The sequence below is a fragment of the Pteropus vampyrus genome, unplaced genomic scaffold (assembly GCF_000151845.1).
Source record: "Pteropus vampyrus isolate Shadow unplaced genomic scaffold, Pvam_2.0 Scaffold7, whole genome shotgun sequence".
Lineage (NCBI taxonomy): Eukaryota > Metazoa > Chordata > Mammalia > Chiroptera > Pteropodidae > Pteropus > Pteropus vampyrus.
The window spans coordinates 2,762,019-2,780,993 of NW_011888788.1; the positions used below are offsets into that span (position 1 = coordinate 2,762,019).

Sequence of the window (18,975 nt, forward strand, 5' to 3'; positions counted from 1 at the left end):
ACCCAGGATCTCTCCTTTTTACCTATAATACATACTCATATGGTCTTAATCACAGGCTTTTTTGCATTTAAACATTTCAAGTCTATTTCTCAAACTATATAAACCCACTAAGAGCTATTTGAATTTCTATTCATGAACACCAAAATAATGCAATATTTCTAATATACTTTGCTTTCTACCCAAAAAGTACATGACCCAAACCTAAAATGCAGATCAGCTGTATCCAAATCTAAATTCACAGGACTCTACTGTCAACCTAGAGTACCAACCTAGAGTGACAAAAGGAAGTAGTCAAGCTGTGAAGAGAAAGTGCCAAGGCACAAAGGGCAATGATGGTCCGTCAGGCCTAACGAGACAGCTACCCCACAGATCACACAAGTCCTATCCAAGGCAGCACATTTGCTACCAGCTGCGAGATTTGGGTGTAGTGCCCCAGGAAGGAGCAACCAGGCCTGAGGGGAAAAACCACATCTTATCCCTATAATTGTCCCCACTTATTCCCACACTTGCCTTCATTCGGCATGAAAAAAATTGGTTTATAGCAACCCATCAGATATGTGACCCCAATGAACCAGGGCGCAGTGAGAACTCCATGTGTAAACATGCAACACATATGAACACACATGCATGTGAGCACACACATTCCAGACAATGTGGCCAAGCATGCCATACAAAATTGTATGCACACTGTGAAACAATCTGAATTAGGAAACTAGGATCATTGCCACCGCCATTTATTTATCTAGTTCATAACGAAGTATAGAACACTACAGTCGTGCTGGAAATGCACAGAAGTCCCTGCCCTTAAGGGGCTTACAATCTTATTAACAGGCACATAAAAAGTTGGACTATAAGAAAGCACATGCTAACAAATGCCACAAGAATTCAGAAGGCAGTATAGTTTAAGAACACAGCATGGTCACGAAACCCAGTTCTAGTCCCAACATGTCAGTCAGTTAACTTCTCTGGGTTTATTGCCTCAGCTGCAAAGTGAAGCAGTGAGATTTAGAGTGTCTGCATTCATTTGCATCATGATTCTAATCAAAAGGTGAGGAAAGTTTTATGGAGTAGGTGGCACCTGAGCTGGACACCGAAAGAAGACAGAGAAAGCATTTCAGACAAGGAAAGCGGGACTGAGGTAGGCCTAAGCATGGGGTTTGGAGGGGAGAAGACGAGCATCATAAAGAACAATGGGAGTGAGGTAAAGGGGTGGCCGTGGTAACCCCCAGGCACTACTGACACAGCAATGAGCTGCATTCTTTGCACTTATATCCAGTCAACAGTACATAATTCCAGAGTGTAGAAAACACCATAGAAGAATGGCGGTATTTTATCAAGCATTTCACTCTGTTTCCAGAAGATACAAAATAATTTAACATTATACCTCTATGACACTGATAAACTATTCCAATTGTCAAAATGCAAACCATTTCAAAGTTTACATTCTTAGTAAACATTAACTAAATCATTTAATCCAAAAGGACATTTGATATAAATTATATTAGCTCAATAATTCTAACATTTATTTTCTACTGTTCTATTTACTGTGGAAATAAAAAAGAGTAAGACACTAAGTCCCTGCCCTTGAAGGGTTCTCATCCTCGTAGGCGAGATGAACATCAACTATGCCTACCTAGAATGTACTATGATGCATGGTATGACCAAGGTGTAACTATGTGGCCATGGAGTACAAAAGATGGATTCATCCCTTCCGAAGAAGTTTTGGCAAAGGCTCAGGGGAGAGAGGTCAACGGCTTGAAAATAAATGAGATGGGTGTAAGGAGGAAGTGTCTCCGGGGAGGAGAGGGCTTCTACACGGAGGGCGCCTGGTGACAGAGAGGGAGTAGTGTAGAGTATGGCATGGCCAGGGCCTAGCACAGATACAGCGTGGCCGGAGCAGAGTATGCAGGGCAACAACTAGTGATACGGACGCCGGAACTTAGTCCTATAAAAATGGGGAGCCACTGCTCGCTATGCTTTAATCATCTACTAACTCTGGTTTATAAGGTCAGGAAGAGACAGAAAAATAAAGTGAGGAGTGAGGTTCTGGCAACAGTCATATAAGAAGCTCCTCTTAGCAAATCGCACTGTTCAGGAAACCCACCTCCACCTCTCTTCTTTCCCTTTATGATCGGAAGTTTTCAAAATGGAGCTAAAACCTGAAAGGCATAGGGGTGGAGCAAATGAACAGACTATAAATGCACACATTTGGCTAATCAAGTTACCGTAAGATAATGGTAACTGCATTGTATAAGGTCTGCAAATGAAGAAAACTAATTATTTTTCAGTTTTCTTAAAGTACCTAATTCACACCAAAGTGTTAGAGAATCTCATTCAACATGGAAAAAATATACAGAACCCTTGCAGAAGACTCCATTTCAGAAACTATTTTCTATTAAATATCTGTGTTATAAACACAATACCACAGGATTTCAAAGGTGATCCTCACACAATTAAGATCTGACCAAAACTGCACTGCTTGGCTTAAAAAATAAAAAAGCTACAAAGTATAATTCCAAGTCTTAGGTTCTCAGCTACTACCAAAATATGTCAATACATGAATAATCTATCTAATGAAGAACATGCAGTAAAAGGTAGATGAAAATAAGCCATCCCTTTAAGTTTGACCTTAAATTCCAATTTCTCATAGAACCCATTCTAGAAAAGTAACTTTCTTGAAATTTCATTTTATAATGAAGAAAATAAATGTGTATTTTATTTAACATTCATTCTTAAATTAGTTATGCCAAAATAATTTGCTTCTCATGAAAGAAACAGCATAACTCTAAAAAACGTGCATATACATTTAGTAGGATCGTCTACATTTCTAAATAAATTACATGCATGATATACATTAACCAATAAAGAATACCAATATGAGAATTCAGGACATTTATTTTTCTGCATGGAGGTTTAACTACTGTACAACACACACAAAACAAACCTCTAAAGCAACGGTGTGTAATAGGTAGTGAGAGATACTTAAAATAAGCATATTTAAAATGCCAACAGGCTTTTTTTAGGCAACAAAATATTTTCAGTCCTTGACACCTTCTCACACTCACCTAGCACCACAGATGCAAGGACTTACAGTAAACGTGTACAATCTCATGCTTAAAACCTAAAGCATGCATTGAATAGAATTTATACATAATAATCTACTCTACTAAGTATGAAATACATACGTCTAATGTTTTATACATTAAATTACCCTGCAGCATTTTGAAATTTTAACATTTATGCAAAACAACTTTTGAAAGACTCATGAAACAAGTTTTCAAAGATCACCTCCAGGCTGTTTACACAGGCACTGGTTTGGTTAAGTGGGGAAATGGCAGCAGCCTCAAGGTTCATACTGAATGAGAATAGTAACGTGCATGTCAATCCATGTAAAAATACATATATACACAGATGGCACAAAGACCTGTGCAGTTGGAATCACCAGTGCAAATGCATGCATTTGAGGTACTTATTTTTTCCATGGTCAGGTATAATTATGCATAGTCATGTTCCTCAAGTGCTAAATATCAGACCTGATTGAATGAAAAGATGTAAGAAGTGTAAGTGTGAGATATTAATACAGTTAATTTCAAGGTGCTATACTTTCAATAAACATTTGTTTAACATTATATGTTTAACATATTAGTTTAAAATATTTACCAACCAATACATTTTCTCATTGTAATGACTGGTAATTATACCTGGCCAAGTGATTTAAATAGCATACTTGAAATTTTAGCAAGAACTGTAGTGAACAGTTAAATACTTCATTATTGCTTCATTGGACAGAGAAACCTAAAAGGCATAGACAGACAATGCTCAGTGATGAAAAGTGAATACCCAGAAGAGTGGTGCACGCCTCCAAAGTGGCCTCTGCCCAATAAAAACTAAGCACTCTCCATGTTATCGATGCCATTGGCATCCACGTGGATATCAGGCTCCCCACACAAAGCTGAGGGAACAAAGCGGCTAACAGTGGGACACAAACAGCTCTTAAGCTCTGGCAATTCTTGCTTCAGGCGTTCCAATTGCTCCACTTGGAATATATTTGGCTGTTCAGGCATCCAATCATAAATCCTACAATGAAACAAACAGAAAACATATAAAATAGGGTAACTTTATAATTTACTTAAGACCTGTCTGACTTAACCTTTTTAGAAAAATTTGTTTACAGAATCCCACATTACAAGAGTCTTTTCTAAAGATGTAAGCGTCAGTCCTATAAAAATATTTCTCTTCTCCCCAGTCTTTCCAATAATCCAGATTAACAGCATTACCTTTTGTACCTCTGATGCAAAAGAGGTGATTAGAAAGCAATTGAATCAGAAAATGAAATCTGCAGTATACTAGTGATTCTACATGTTTCTTCTTTCCAAGTCAATTAACCGATGTCTTATTTTACAGATAGGAAGCTATTTAGAGCAGAGCTGGAATTCATACCCAGTTCTGACTTCAAAGCACAAAAGGTCAAGATGAGAAGAACCTCTCACCCGTGTGAAAATTATCCGAAAGCTGTGTAGTATTGGAAGATGAACCCAGAGTCAAAAGCACAGAAAAAGTCCCATGTGACAATGGCAGCACTGGCACTGCAAATCTTAGCAAGGGAAGGATGACATTTCATGCCTAAATGTGGAAGTCGGGCAATTTATGTAAGGCACTACATGAAAATCTTTATGGCATCACAGTAGGGAAGAATTTCTTAAACAAGATAAAAACATGTATTGATTCTATTAAATATGTGACTATATTAAAACAAAGGCTTTCTGTTATGAAAAGTGATCTCTCTGGCCAAGGTATCAGACTTAACAGAAGCATCTAACTTCACTCTCCCCATATATCTCGTTAAAAATAAAGCGACGAGATTTTTAAAAATCCACGAGTATGGGAAAAATCAGAGACACGGCAACAAAGTTTTGGAAGCTAGAAAGTAGATGGATAAGTAGTAATGAAGTGTTTCAGTTAACAGAATAGAAAAGGCCAAACCACAAGCCAATAATAGAAAAGATGAAAAGGCAGAGTTAAAAGTAGCACCAAATTCCTCTAGAAATGGGAGTGAAAGGGAGAGAGGCTAAATCAGGGAGGGTAGGGTGAAGGCTTTGAGCAACTCTTCCTCCTAATTCCTTAATTTGGAGGCTGCCCTTCCCCACCCTGCCTGAGATTATTTTGAAAATTAAACAGGAAATCTCTTGGAATGGAGGACAAGACCAGGTGCCGGTCTGGGCATTAATGCAAAAGCACCACCAGCACCAGAGGAATTAGAGACTGTACATATATAACCAATGCTACATAGAGACGTGCCCTCCCTTCTCCAGCTCTCTTCCCTTACTTGATTCCAAGAACCCCGGCAGCCAGACCTGGATCCTCTACGTAGTTTATACAGATTCTTCTGAGCAATCTGAGCAGCCAAAAACTGAAGTTCTAAATTTACTGACATCAGAGGTATGACCAAACAGGCCACCCAAATTATCCCATAGTGAAATTCAAGTTAACACTCAGAGCTTCCAACAAGCTTTTTAGATTCCAATTTCTTATCATGAGAAGCAGCTAAGGATTTCCAAACATCTGAGGAAAGCATCTAATATGTAAGAGAGTGAACAAAAGAGAAAAAAATTCCAAAATAATACAAAGTCATAAAGCCCTCAGAGAAACAGTACTTTCATTGAACAAAAACAGGATATTACATATACAGAAAAAAAGAGCACTAAGAGAGAAAAAAAGACAGTTCCTGGAAATTAAAAACACAATAGCAGATGTGAAAACCTCAATAAAATGGATGAAAAATAAAGTTGAGGAAATTTTTTGAAGTGGAGCAAAAAGACAAAGATAGAGAATAGGAGAAAAGATAAGAAAGAGAAGTCTGGTCCAAGAGTGTCTAATATGCAAAAAAAAAAAAGTAATTTTATACAGGAAAAAAAAAACCAAACAGAAAAATGGAAGGGACGAAAATCAAAAACAGTTCATGAAATATTTCACATCTTCAAGGACATGTATCAACAGACTAAAAAGGTTACCAAGTGCCCAGCACAATAGCTGAAACCAGATCCCCAAGACCCATCTCTATAGAATTTTAGAACACTGGTCACAAAAAGAAGACTCCAAGCTTCCAGATAGGAAACAAATCACATATGAGGGAAGAGGAATCAGCGTGGTTTCACACTCCTTAACAGCAACCCTGAAATTGCGTAAGTGATGGAGAAATGCTTTTAAAATTATAAAAGTAAATGATTTCTCATATGGAATTTTATGCCCGGCCACAATGCTTATAGATATACTTATCTGTGTGCACTGGGTTGCAATATAAAATGCATTTCTAACTGGGTTGGGGTCAAAAAGATTTGAGAGTCATTGCCCTAGAGATACTTTACACATAAATTCTAAGGAACCAGGTCAACAATGTTTATAGAAAATGCTGTAACAGGAAAAATGTGGCAACCACTTAAATGTTCTCAAATAGGAGTATATATTGTGGTAAAGACATGCCAGCCATGAATATTATACAACCATGAAGATATACAGATTATAACTACATGCAACAGAAGTACAAATAAAGATTAAAGCCATGCAAAACTAGTTTGTTAAGCAACAGAAATTAGAATTTTAAAAATTTTAAAGAGAATAATAATTTGAGAAGCAATTATGTCTAAGGGAGGAGGATAAGGGAATAGAGTTAAGGAAAGGCATATGGGGGACTTCAAAATCTAATGATAATGTTCTTTAAATGTGGGTGTCTGTCATTGCATTTTTTAAAAATCATTTGAGCAGACACAGTAATTTCATAAAAGAGGGCAGATTGCCCAATTTACTCTATGAGACAAGTATTAGCCTCATACGAAAATCAAGCCATTCTGACAGGTAAATTAAAGGCCATCCAATTCATTATCATAAGTGCAAAAATCCCAAACATCAGCAAATCAAACATACCAGTATATATAATATACCACAAAACCATGATGAAATGGAAATCTACTGTTGTTAATAATGCCTTTGTAAAAAAAGAGAACAAATTAGTTTTTGATAAACTAAAACATGCAGCCTCATCACAATTCTTCCCAATGTAAAATGAATCAAAGGCTCTGAATCACTAATCATTCAAAACTGTCCATATGTCTAAATTTGATAACGAAAAAAGTATAGCATAAACACATTAAGGACAAGAAACAGCTGAAAAATTAAGGGTATAGGAACTCGACTAGAGACAATGAAAGAGACAGGTGTAGGAGACTAATGGTTTTTATTATAAGCCTTAAAAGAACTATTTAAATTTAAGATATAGATATACACAAATATATATACACACACACACAGTTATGTGTATATATATGTACTTCTTTGATTAAAATTTAAAAACACTTTCAAGGGTAAAAATCAACTAAAATAACCCACCTCACCTGCTATTGGACCCTAGTAGGAGCCCAGTGCTGGGTGTCTCCTCAAAACCCTCCACACCTTCAACATAGTCCTGCCCTGATTCATGCTCTAGCCTTTGCCTAAAATGCAATTCCTGTCAAAGCAAATTTAACCAGACCCTCAAATCCATCTCAATGATTCCTCTTTAAAGTTATTCTTATTGATCCCAGGCCAGGAAGAACTCATACAGCACCATCACTTTCTCCATGACATGTCAGTACTTGGCTCCAACCAAGCTAAGGCCCTCAAGATGAAGGATCTGCTGAAAATCTGTACGCCCTACAAAGTTGTACATGGTATAACCTCAAAAAGCGGGCCTGGTAAGAATTTCATCACTTACTCTTCACATGATGCCACTCAAGTATTACCAGACTAAATGGCATCCTTTCTAACCCCCAATTTCTTTATACTAAGCAACCTTTTCCTCTCTCAGTGGCTCTCAAGCTTATAAGCACCCAAAAAGCATACATATATATATAAAAAGATTTGTTCAACAAATATTAGAGCTCTTACTCTGTATCGCATATGGTTCTAACCTCTGGAGATACAGCAGTGAGAACAGGCAAAGAACCTTGCCCTCATGGAGCTTATGTTTGTGTAGGTGTATGGAGGGTGGTCAGGAGAAAATAAACAAGTAAAATATTACATGTATATGGATATATCAGATAGTGTAAATGCTATGGAGAAAAAAAACAAGTGAGTGCACTGTGGGTAGAGGTTGTTATCTGAATTAGGATATTCAGGGATGGCTTTACTGAGAAGTTGACATTGGGGTATGAAAGGGGGTGGTTAAGGACCTGGAATTTTATTCTAAGTGACACAGAAAATGGTGGGAGAGTTTTAAGCAGTAACATGATCTGACTTCCATTTTAACAGGCTCACTCTGGCTGCTGTGCTGAGGACAGACAGCAGGATGTAGGCAGTCACCAGTGAGCAGGCTACTTCAATAATCCACATGAGAAATGAGGTAGCTTAAGGGAGAATGACAATAATAAATGTGGTTAGGAGACAGATTCAGAATATATTTGTAGAATCAAAAAGATTTTGTTTGACTAGATTTGGAATATGAGATAAAGAACAGAGCCATGAAAGACTCCAAGGATTTAGCCCAAGAAACTGGAAAGACAGTTGTCAATTATATTGAAATCAGGAAGTCTGTAGGAAAAATAGGTACTGATAGCTGGATATAAAGTTTAGAGGTCAGGGGAAAGGTCTGAGTTGGAGATATAAAAATTTAGGAATATATAAAATTATAAAAAGCCATAGAATTAGATGAAATCACCAAGAAAGCTGGTTTAGACAGAGGAGAGGTCTGGGGCAGACAGCCACCCCCACCCCTACCCCCAAGATGGCGTATACATCTAGTTAGAGCCCAGTCGCCAGAATTTTTAACAAGCGTTTAAGATAAATCTCAGGAGGAACTACAGAATTTTAACTTAGCTAAGTTTAATATTATTTATAATTTTATAAGATGAAAGCTAGTTTTTTCCTAACAGTCCATGAAAATTCTTCATGAAGAACAAATACCTATCATAAATTAGGCCATTTACTCCAAATTCCTTCAATTTCTTCCTGTTTTCAGGATCATTGGTATCATCACCCCAGCAGAATATGACTAATCCCTTAGCTTTTGCCTCTTGAATGTAGGATGGGTTTCTGAGCAAGTCTTCAGTATGTGCATTTATCCCCTAAAAGAAGAAAAATAAGTTATTCATGAAAAAGTAACTTATTGACTGCAAACGGTCATACTCTAGATCAGTGCTCTCCAAAACGGAGTGCACAGGGAAATGCTACAACTTTTTCTTACACAACTAAACTTATCAAACAAGTTTACAGTCTAACCATTTTAGATGACTCACTAAATCCACTAGGAAAACAAAACTACAAAACTTACTTATCCTAGGCCTGCAAGAAAATATATATTTTTTTGTTCATGTAACTACTTTTCACTCTGAGATATAATACCTTCATTTTTAGGTTAAAACTAACCAATGAGATGTGTAATGTAACATGAAACTTTATTACTGCTCTGAAACATTTTTTAAAAAATGAAAGTTAAAAAATTCTAACAGAATTTACCAGTAGATTTTCAAACTGTGCAAAGCTCATTGCGATAGCAGTTGTCCGAGATCTGAGGTCCATGAGTTCAGGGTAAATATCAGACTTTCCTTGAGTCAAAAATAATATGGGATATTTGTTCTGCTTGTGCCGAACCCTAAAAAAGACAATTTAAAAAACACTTTTCATTGGGGAAATAATTATTATGCATTCTGTTTGGAAACTTTAGAAAACACTAAATATATAAAGAAAACAACTCCCCTCCCCCAAAGCATAATCCCATTACTGATATAACTACCACTGACATGTACATATTGTCTTTCAGTCAAAAAGGAAAAAAAAAATTGTTTACTCTATACAAGAGCTAAAATACATTCTCAGAAATGGGAAACAAGAAAGCCCATGAGGGCTTACAATTTGGTAAAGAAGATGGTATATGCAACACAGGCATGAGGTGCTCAGACCTAGTAGGTGTGGGGTTCATAGGAGTGGAGGGCACCCCAGCAGGTTCTCCCGAAGGGATGTGAGAATACACATAATCTGACTGTGAGGACCATTCAAGGTTAAAGTCTGGACACTTCCTCATCTCCAACCATAATCTTTGTATTCTAAGTTTAGCTACAATCTAAGAGTATAAGAGAAAAAAAAAATGAATACTCACATTGTACAGATATCTGCATCAAATGAAGAAAACACTATTCTCCTCTTCCCAGAATTTTCTAAGACGGTTTTTAAAATGATATCCAAAAACAGATTCATGTCAAAATATGTTGATAAGTTACCATCCCACATGCCATCCTATGCGGAAGAGAAATAAATAGGAAAATGAAAGCCGTTAAATACCCTGGAATCACAGTGCTAGAAAAAAAATCTTGTGAATATCTAGTTCAACTCTTATTTTACAATAAGGAAAGCAAAATCCTGAAAAGATGAAATGCCTTGTGAAGGCCACACAGCTCCTTGGTGACAGTGCAACTATTATAATTCAGATATAGAGACACTTAAAGTAAATTACACCATCAATAGACTTGCTTTAATCAGTTAACAAAATGAAAACTAAAACTCTGGAAATTTGCAATCTGGAAATATTTAAAAATATTTTTATTTATATATTCTTGGTAAATAAATATGTAAGTATTTATTTATATATACTATAGGACAAAAGGACTCCACTTCATTTGCTAACTCATTACTAAATTAAACCAACAACAACAACAACAAAAAATCCTAGTAATTATGAATTACCAGTTAAAAATCTCATTCTTTAGGCCTTGGGCGTATCAAGCACCCTTAATGAATAATATAAAGAATTGTATAAATATAGCTAAGATACCAAGAGCCCTGTTGATATTCAAATATTAAATATTTTAAATGTTAATTATTAATATAAATCTAAAAGCTCAGAAAACTAAAACTTATTAAGAAAACCTTGGTTGAGCACTTATGTTAACTAGGACCAGCTTATCAGGAATAGTTACTTAGAAAGCATGGTTTGAGGACAGCTATAGATTATTCTGACCAAAACAAATTTCAGAATATCATTCTGATTGTCCAATCATTGTATCTCAATTAACTACTTCCAACGCCCACCCCACCTCAACCAACCCTCTTAACATGCATCCCCATCCATTTACACACGTCCCCATCTGATACACTCAACAGTTAACTGTTTTCCTTGACTAGAATATAAGTTCCAGAAAAGCAAGGCTTTATTTTGTTTTGTTCACTACTTGACCCCAGGAACCAGAAAATGTCTGGTCCATAGCAGCTTTTTTATATTTAATTATTGAACAAAAGAATGATAAAATCTGGGACTGATTTAAAACACATCTGTAGCAATTTCTTTTTCTGGTTAATTATTACTAGCTACTACCACTTAACAGAAAACTACTTAGGAAATTATTTAAAATATGTGCTTATATGGGGGATAAGAAAACAAAAACAAATCAGTTACAGAATTCTGACTATCCAGAGTTCTCACTGTTCACTTTATAAGTATGCCCAGAAACCATGATATAAATGTGAAAAGACACTTATAAATGGAATTTCTACTATAATACATTCATCACAAAGTTTAAGTACTCATATATAAGTATAAAATATGCTTTATTTAAAAGATCTAACAAGCACTGCTTGCTAGAAAAAGCCACAATAAGTTTTCAGTTTTACTTATTCCATTAAAATAAAGATAGGATTGAATGCATTTAAAGAAATGTGGAGAAAGGAAGAAGAATGTCTTACATAGAGAATTACTTACCCTTTGTTGGCAGATCCACTTTATTTCTATGTTAAACCCTACCTCTTCTGGCAAAGACTCTAAAACCTAGAGTAGTTTTGTTGGTTGGTGGTGAATTGTGGTTTGTTTTCAGTGAGATGAATGGTAGAATAAGAGAAAAAAAGAAAAAATATTACAAAAAGCAATCTGTAAGAAAACATATTACTAGTAAGAATAAAATGTTTTGTGCCTTCAGCATAAACCACTATCTTTTCTCATACTCAGACTATCTGGTTGATTAAGTTAAATAAGAAAGACAAGAGAAATTAAAAGCATAGTAGTCTTAAGGCAATATCCATGATAACTGATCACTACTACTACAAAGATGAATCTTTGACCCAAAATCCATTTCACCATTACTACTGGACATCCACAGTGAGTTGTAATAAGTTAGGCAACCTCATGGATTTAAGAAGATATTTGTAGTATTTTCTGAACTGCATTCAGGTATCAATCCACTATGTGAAGATATGGTTATATGAAAAAACCATGATGTCTAGCTTGTTCTGAAGGTGGTGATGCTTAACAAATACTACATTGTTACTCCCGGAATAGATGTTACTCTCCAAGTGGAGGATCATAAATAAATAAGACTGATTAAGTAACTGAACAAGTAATATGGTGTCAACTTATCTAAACTAAATTATCTAGACACTTTGCAGTAAGACCATTTTGGCAACATAACTAGAAAATCAAACTGAAAATATAAGGCCTGGTTATTAACCTATAAAGAGCTGACTTTAGTCTTCAAACATGAAGGCCAGGCAAATACACAAACAAGCTCAAGGAAAAATAAATTTGAAACAGATATGTTTTAACTTTTTTTATTTCAAAAGTTTAAAAATCATTTAACATGTATAGTATATATAAATCTGATTTGGTAACAGCAAATAAAGCATACTAACAGAACAATATAATAGTAAGAATATAGCCTGGGAGCTAGCCCTGGGTCTACATTAACCAGTTGTATAAAAAGTGCAGTACCTGAAAGTGTACTCAGTTTCATGAGGGGCTTTCTGACTTTTTTTCTCTATCTTTAGCCACATTTAACATACCTGTCACATTTTTACTGAACTAACGAAAAATTAGAAAAATGAGAACAATGGTATATATTAGTGTTGAGGCAGCTAAATATCAAATCTGCAGATTCTCCTTTAGAGAGATTGTATTTGACCTCTTTTGGTTTTAAAATTTCTCTATGATTCAATTATATTTGATGGCAAAGTGAGTGAAATTATTCAAATCATTTTAAAAGTACTAAGACAATGTCCATTTTAGGAACTCTCTTGTAGCATTCTTTTTGTAGGGTGAATAATCATGATAAACTGAAATAACCTATTTTTCCCTAAGAAATCTACTCTACCTGATGTCACCAGAAAAAGACAATGGAGAAGAGTACAAGTTAGGAAATGGAAACAGTAAGAATAAAAGCCAAGGAGAGTGTCTGGTATCCAGGCAGGCTTGCCTGATGCTGTCAAAGGGATTCCTATATGAATTCTGTCTACTTTTTTTATCTTCATGCTAGTTTTTGTTATACTTTTTCAGAGTAAATTCTTACAATTTGTGTCTCATTTTAATTTCTTTATAGGCTCTCATTTTTCTTCAAAAGCTAAGAAACAGTTTAAAATATTGTAAAAATGCCTCCCAACATCACAGCTCCTTCCCACATCCTGTTCTGTGCTCTCTCCTTCCTGTTTATTATATACATGTGGGAATTTCCTAATTCTTATCAAACTAGCCCCTGGAAGTAGGAAATTTTATTCATATGAGCATATAAGTTACTCTTTTAAAAAAACAGCATAGAGATATCACATAAAAATTATATTTTCTGAAAAGTATTGATGATGACAAGTTTATATTAATGTTGTCTTTGACACCTATCTAAAACCATTTAAGAGACCAAAATTAATTATTCATATAAAACGGAATTAATGAGATAGCCTTGCCCTAGTTTTCCTAAGGAACTTACCATCTTAAGAGAAGGAAATGGCTGATTTTCAGAAAAAGAATTTTCTTCATCAACAACAGATTCTGAAATTTTAAATTACAAAAACTCAGTAGATAAAATACTATTTTATCACTAAAAACCTTTCCTAAATTCTTTGGGCAAAAAAAAGAGATAAATAATTATAAGATCCTTTTGTATGTAGGATTTTTTGAAGGCTCTTATATTTATTGCTTTTAACCATTAAACCCCCATTTTCAAAATAAGCATCCTTCACGAACTAGTTTGCAACATTCAATAGAAACACCATAGTCTGCAGTCCCTAGTGATTTTTTTTATAGAAGCTGTACTACTTTTCTAAAAGTAGTCACAAGCAGTGATTTCTTATTTCTCAACGAAATTAAGAGCTACGTTACCTGGCTAAGACTTCTACTTAAAAAATTAAAATTATCTAAAAAGTTAGGAATTAAGAGAATCTATAGCTACTAATGTTACCATTTGGTTACCATTACCAATTAAATCAAAATAGATTACATCTCGAGACACAAGAATTTTTTTCCAAAAGAGAAAAAAAAATACCAAGCTTTCCTTTTCTTTAAAAAAAAAAAAAAAAAGCCCATGTAATATAAATTCAAAGAAAATCATGTAAAATTTTCTAGTTAAATAAGTTAAAGGTAAAATTCATTTTACTATGAATAGTCATGAAATATTTATAAGCCTATTAAATCACATTTATGCTCTGGGGATGGAGTCTTTAAGCACTTTATCATTTCTACATAAAGGCATCCCAACTATCTCATTATCACACTGCAGATGTAATACCTACTATATGCAGAGTACTGTAAATGTCTTGGGGAGTAAAAATTTTTCTCACCCTTGAGAGGTTTACATTTTCATTGAAGAGACAGGGCATATACAAAAATAAAGGGTTAAAAAAAGGACACACTAAGCTTCAAATGAATGGCACAGACTACTAAGTTCCATGGGAGTAGAAAATAAAATAAAATTACAAAGGGAGTTTGTAGGCAGATAAGCTTTGAAGAAACTGAGGCACAGAGTAGTCAAGTAAAGTAACTGCCCAAGGTCACAACTGGTAAATAAATGTTAGAGCTGGATTCAAACTCTTGGTTGTGGAGCCAGATTCTATGCTTGATATATTCTCGACTTTGTAATGGTAAGAATGTTGAAAAGATTGGTAGGTACAAAGTTATAAAGAACTTTGTTCATCAAGCTAAGAAAACTCATAAAAGTAACAAATCATGGTTACTACACACATGACATGCATGCATTTGAAGATTAATATATGTAAAGCCTTCACGTCTATAAATTACAGATGGACAGCTCAGTATTATATTCGTCAACATGACCACAGTATGTTAAAATGCCTTTGGAAATACTACATAGATGTTAACTATGAAATGAAATCAGCGTTTCCATATTGGTACATACCTTTCAGATCTTTAGATTTTAGTGCAGTCACATGAGCGAGCTAGAAAAACACGCACACAAAATGCAATCATTAAAAAAAGCCTTAGTTTATAAAGATATGGTGAACAGAACTGTAACCTGAAAAGCTAGCAAGTTAAGAGAAAATTATAAAATGTAGAATTATAAGTTTAATAAGAATAAGCACTAATGACTATATATTTTACATGTTTGTACATACATATAAGATCATAATCAAATGTCCAAGAAGGGAAAAAGAATATAAAAATTCTTAGGTTGGGAAACTACCGATACTCAATCGACCATTTATTTAGGTATCTAATGGGAATAGGAAGAGGAATCATGTAAAATTACATGGTATAACAAAATATACAAAGATCTTAAATAGTAACATAAGTATAAGACCAGTAATAGCATAAAAGGCCAACTGTAAAATAGTGACAGTTATATAAAGAAGGGCTAAAGCAGACCAGAGGCAACCTAAGATTATGAATGAGAAGGGCTAGCCTCCAAAGACTTATAACCTAGCCCTGTCACTTATGCAAAAACCAATGGGGTCTATGCAAACTGTTAGAGAAGACAGATATGGATTAGCACAAACCCATTCTTCCTAACAGAAAAGAAAACCAAAGCACACACTCTACGCGTGCTGAATATACAGTGACATCCATGTGCAAAGAGAACATTACCATATATAGACAAGTACACTAAGAGTCTTAAAACTAAAAGATAATTTACATTTTAGGCTATTATTACTACCTTTAACAACTGGAGTTGGTCAAATGTTAATTCCTTTACTGGAATTTCAAATAATTCAACTGGATCAGCATCAAATTTCTAAAAAGGAAATAAAGAGAAAATGGGCCCCAAATTGTTACTGAATGTTTACCCTTGATAGGCCTAACATCTTAATTTACTGGATGAGAATAATTGTTTGCTGACCACCTTGAGCCCACGGAGGGGAGCCCTTCTTATCTAACACCACCTCCCACATCTTAAACTCTGGCTTTTGTTTTTAATGTAGGTGGCAGTGTGTGGAAGAAAAAAAACAGCTGGGAGGAAACTATGGCACTGAAAACACACTGACAACAAAGCCAGAGTCAGTCATTTCTCCTCTTTCCTGTCACGCTGTACATATTTTATATGCCACATATTCATGCTACATGACTAGAAAAATCAATGTGCAAGTACTGTGCAAGCATTAATTTCTGTAGATAAGTTTCCAAACTTTTCTAAACTTTTTAAACTTAAGTTTGGTTAAAAACAGCCACAGCAGTCAACTGTTATGAAAAAAAGTATGATTGGCTATAAGCAGTAATACTTAACAGGAACTCTAACCTATTATAAACATTTTCCCCATAAGCAAATGTTTTATTAGACTTTAATACCATTATCGAATGTCACATTGTTTAGACACTTCTATCTTAATATAATGAGTTAATGTACCATCAATAAATCATTGATCCAACAAATATACTAAAATCCATTACTTTTAAATTCATTCATGTACATATGGTATGAGCATATGCATAAAGTTTTTCTGGGAGAATACATAAAAAGCTATTAAGAGTAAAGGAGTGCAAACAAGAAGAAAAAGGAAGGTTTATATTCATTTCATAACCTTCTGAACCATTGGTTTTATTGTAAAATACCAGCTTAAAAATTAATGCTAAAAATATCTACAATTTATCACTTTCATTCCCCAATTAACCCATCCAGATTCAATTTAAGAGCAATGCAAAGTCTCGTGAAAAAGGAGGATCAGTAATAGTAATACTTTTCGATGAACTCTCATAGATTTTCAGAAATTACAACTAGATTAACTTCTGTCTTGGTTAGTAAGATCCTTTACCACTGCATTCCTTCTCGTTTCACTTTACATTACTGTTTCTCCACAGCAAAAACCACCTGCTCTTTTTCTACTGTCACTTCTGTCATCTAAACAGGTGCATCTTATTCCTTCCCTTTAACACCATTCACAAAATGTAAGGGTCCTTTTCTATAAATCATAGTAATCCAAACCCATATGACTGATTAGAATCCACTAGCAGGCAGAGTCAGGTGCCTTGTCATCTATTTATACAACAGGCAGTGTCTGGTGCACTGTTACACATATTAGCAAACTACCCTTAACTTTGAATCAACTCAGTGGAAAATGATACCTAATACAGTTTTAAAGAAAATGCCAAATGAACTCTCCTACTTTAAGTCCCTGAGAAATCACTTGGTTAATTTGTATACTGAAATTTAGATGCTATATATAATTATTACAATTATGTTTGTATAACAATTATAATTTTTAAGCGATTATATGCATTTTCAAATCTCCTTCTGGACTTTCTCCTCTATCATGCCCTCTTCTCCATTCTCACTTTCTTCTCTCCAGTTCAGGCTTACCTTACCTTTGGCCCACATTACTACTGGGTCCCCTTGCCTCTATTCTTTGTCTTCTTAAATTCCCCTTACGTCGAGTATCAAAATATTAATCCGGAAATTTAGTTCTGGACACTTCCCTTCTTGGCAAAAAAGTCTTTCCTATCTCCCTACTTCCTAAAACTCCACCCCTTCACTGAGGCCCTCCACCGTCTGGCTCCAAAGCATGTTTCCAATTTTATTTTTCACTGTAGCTCTTCCCACTTCAGCCAAATCATACTACTAACCTATTAATTTGAGAAAAAGCTTGAAGCAGAAATAGAAGGGAGTCTAGAAAACACACACTCTGATAGCTTCCTCTCCTGCCTCAATACAGTGGCAGACTGATACACAAACCATCTAGAATGCCCTTTTGTTAGATAATATGAAAAAGCTAATTGAGCAGTACAGATACCCTACTTGTGGACATTAATATTCCTGTCTCCTCACTCTCTCGATGTTGTAGGAGCTTAAGAGAGGAAGGGATTGGCAGCAACTCACGAAGAAAATGAATCAGCCGACTTTATTTAATAACTAATTCTATTTTTTTTTAATGAAAGCATTTCAACATACCTTTTTCATAGTCAAACAACAGGTAAGATCATGATACACCACAGGCACAAAATCTTTTGAAAGATGTACATCAAATTCTACAAAGGCTGCACCCTGACAGGAATAAAGAAAACAAGTATTTGAAAAACATTACCTGGCCCACAATACATCTAAAACTACAAGGATATAAGAAATTTGTTGTTCATTAGAAAATAAAGCTGTACAAAAAAATAGAACTTGCTCATGAATTATGTAATGTTACATTTTAAGCTTTTTCTAAAAAGTAATTTCTTCTTTTAAAACCAAGTATTTTCCTTTTTTAAAATAGCACAGCAATTATTTCCTGGTCGAAACAAAAAACAAAACTAAAGGGCACCGATTCACTTGAACACACTCTGTGGCAGCGGACAGCCTTCACAGGTATGGCACTTCTGCCACTGCTATTAGCAGAAATGGAGCTTAACAGAAGCCTGGAGCACAGGGCTACCTCACACCTTGTTGCTACCTCAAAGATGAAGTGGGAAAAAGAATAACTTGCAGTCTCTTGTTCTTGGTGCACTTGAGCAGCACACTACAGCCTTTCTTAGTAAAACCTCAGTAATCGGATTAAGAGGAAACTATAATTGCTGCAGAAATGGGCAACAAGAATGATGCACATGACAAATTCCCTAATAGAAGCCTGAAAAGGAAGGAGGACAAGAATTAGAGTTAAGGATATATTTTTAAAAGTCAGATCCATTCTGACATATGAATAAATCCAAACAAAAGCTGAGAACATAACCTGACATACAAATTTGTGTTCACTCAAAGAAAGCCAACTAGGATCAAAGGAAACAAGGTCGAGAATTCTGTAATGTTACTATGGCCCAGAGAAGTACTG

At 35.0% G+C, this 18,975-nt stretch overlaps 1 protein-coding gene across 1 annotated transcript in view; it reads right to left on the reverse strand.

Moving 5' to 3' along the window:
* Window positions 1-718: 718 nt before the first annotated feature.
* GPCPD1 (glycerophosphocholine phosphodiesterase 1) overlaps window positions 719-18,975 on the reverse strand; it is a 42,342-nt gene continuing 24,085 nt past the window's right edge. The window contains exons 11-19 of the mRNA XM_011370024.2: window positions 18,117-18,209; window positions 15,891-15,968; window positions 15,135-15,174; window positions 13,710-13,771; window positions 11,723-11,788; window positions 10,127-10,263; window positions 9,487-9,622; window positions 8,935-9,095; window positions 719-4,077 (exon numbers count right to left, since the gene is read on the reverse strand). Coding sequence (XP_011368326.1) covers window positions 3,888-4,077; window positions 8,935-9,095; window positions 9,487-9,622; window positions 10,127-10,263; window positions 11,723-11,788; window positions 13,710-13,771; window positions 15,135-15,174; window positions 15,891-15,968; window positions 18,117-18,209 — 963 coding nt within the window. The 3' untranslated portion in view covers window positions 719-3,887. The remainder of the gene's footprint in view (window positions 4,078-8,934; window positions 9,096-9,486; window positions 9,623-10,126; window positions 10,264-11,722; window positions 11,789-13,709; window positions 13,772-15,134; window positions 15,175-15,890; window positions 15,969-18,116; window positions 18,210-18,975) is intronic.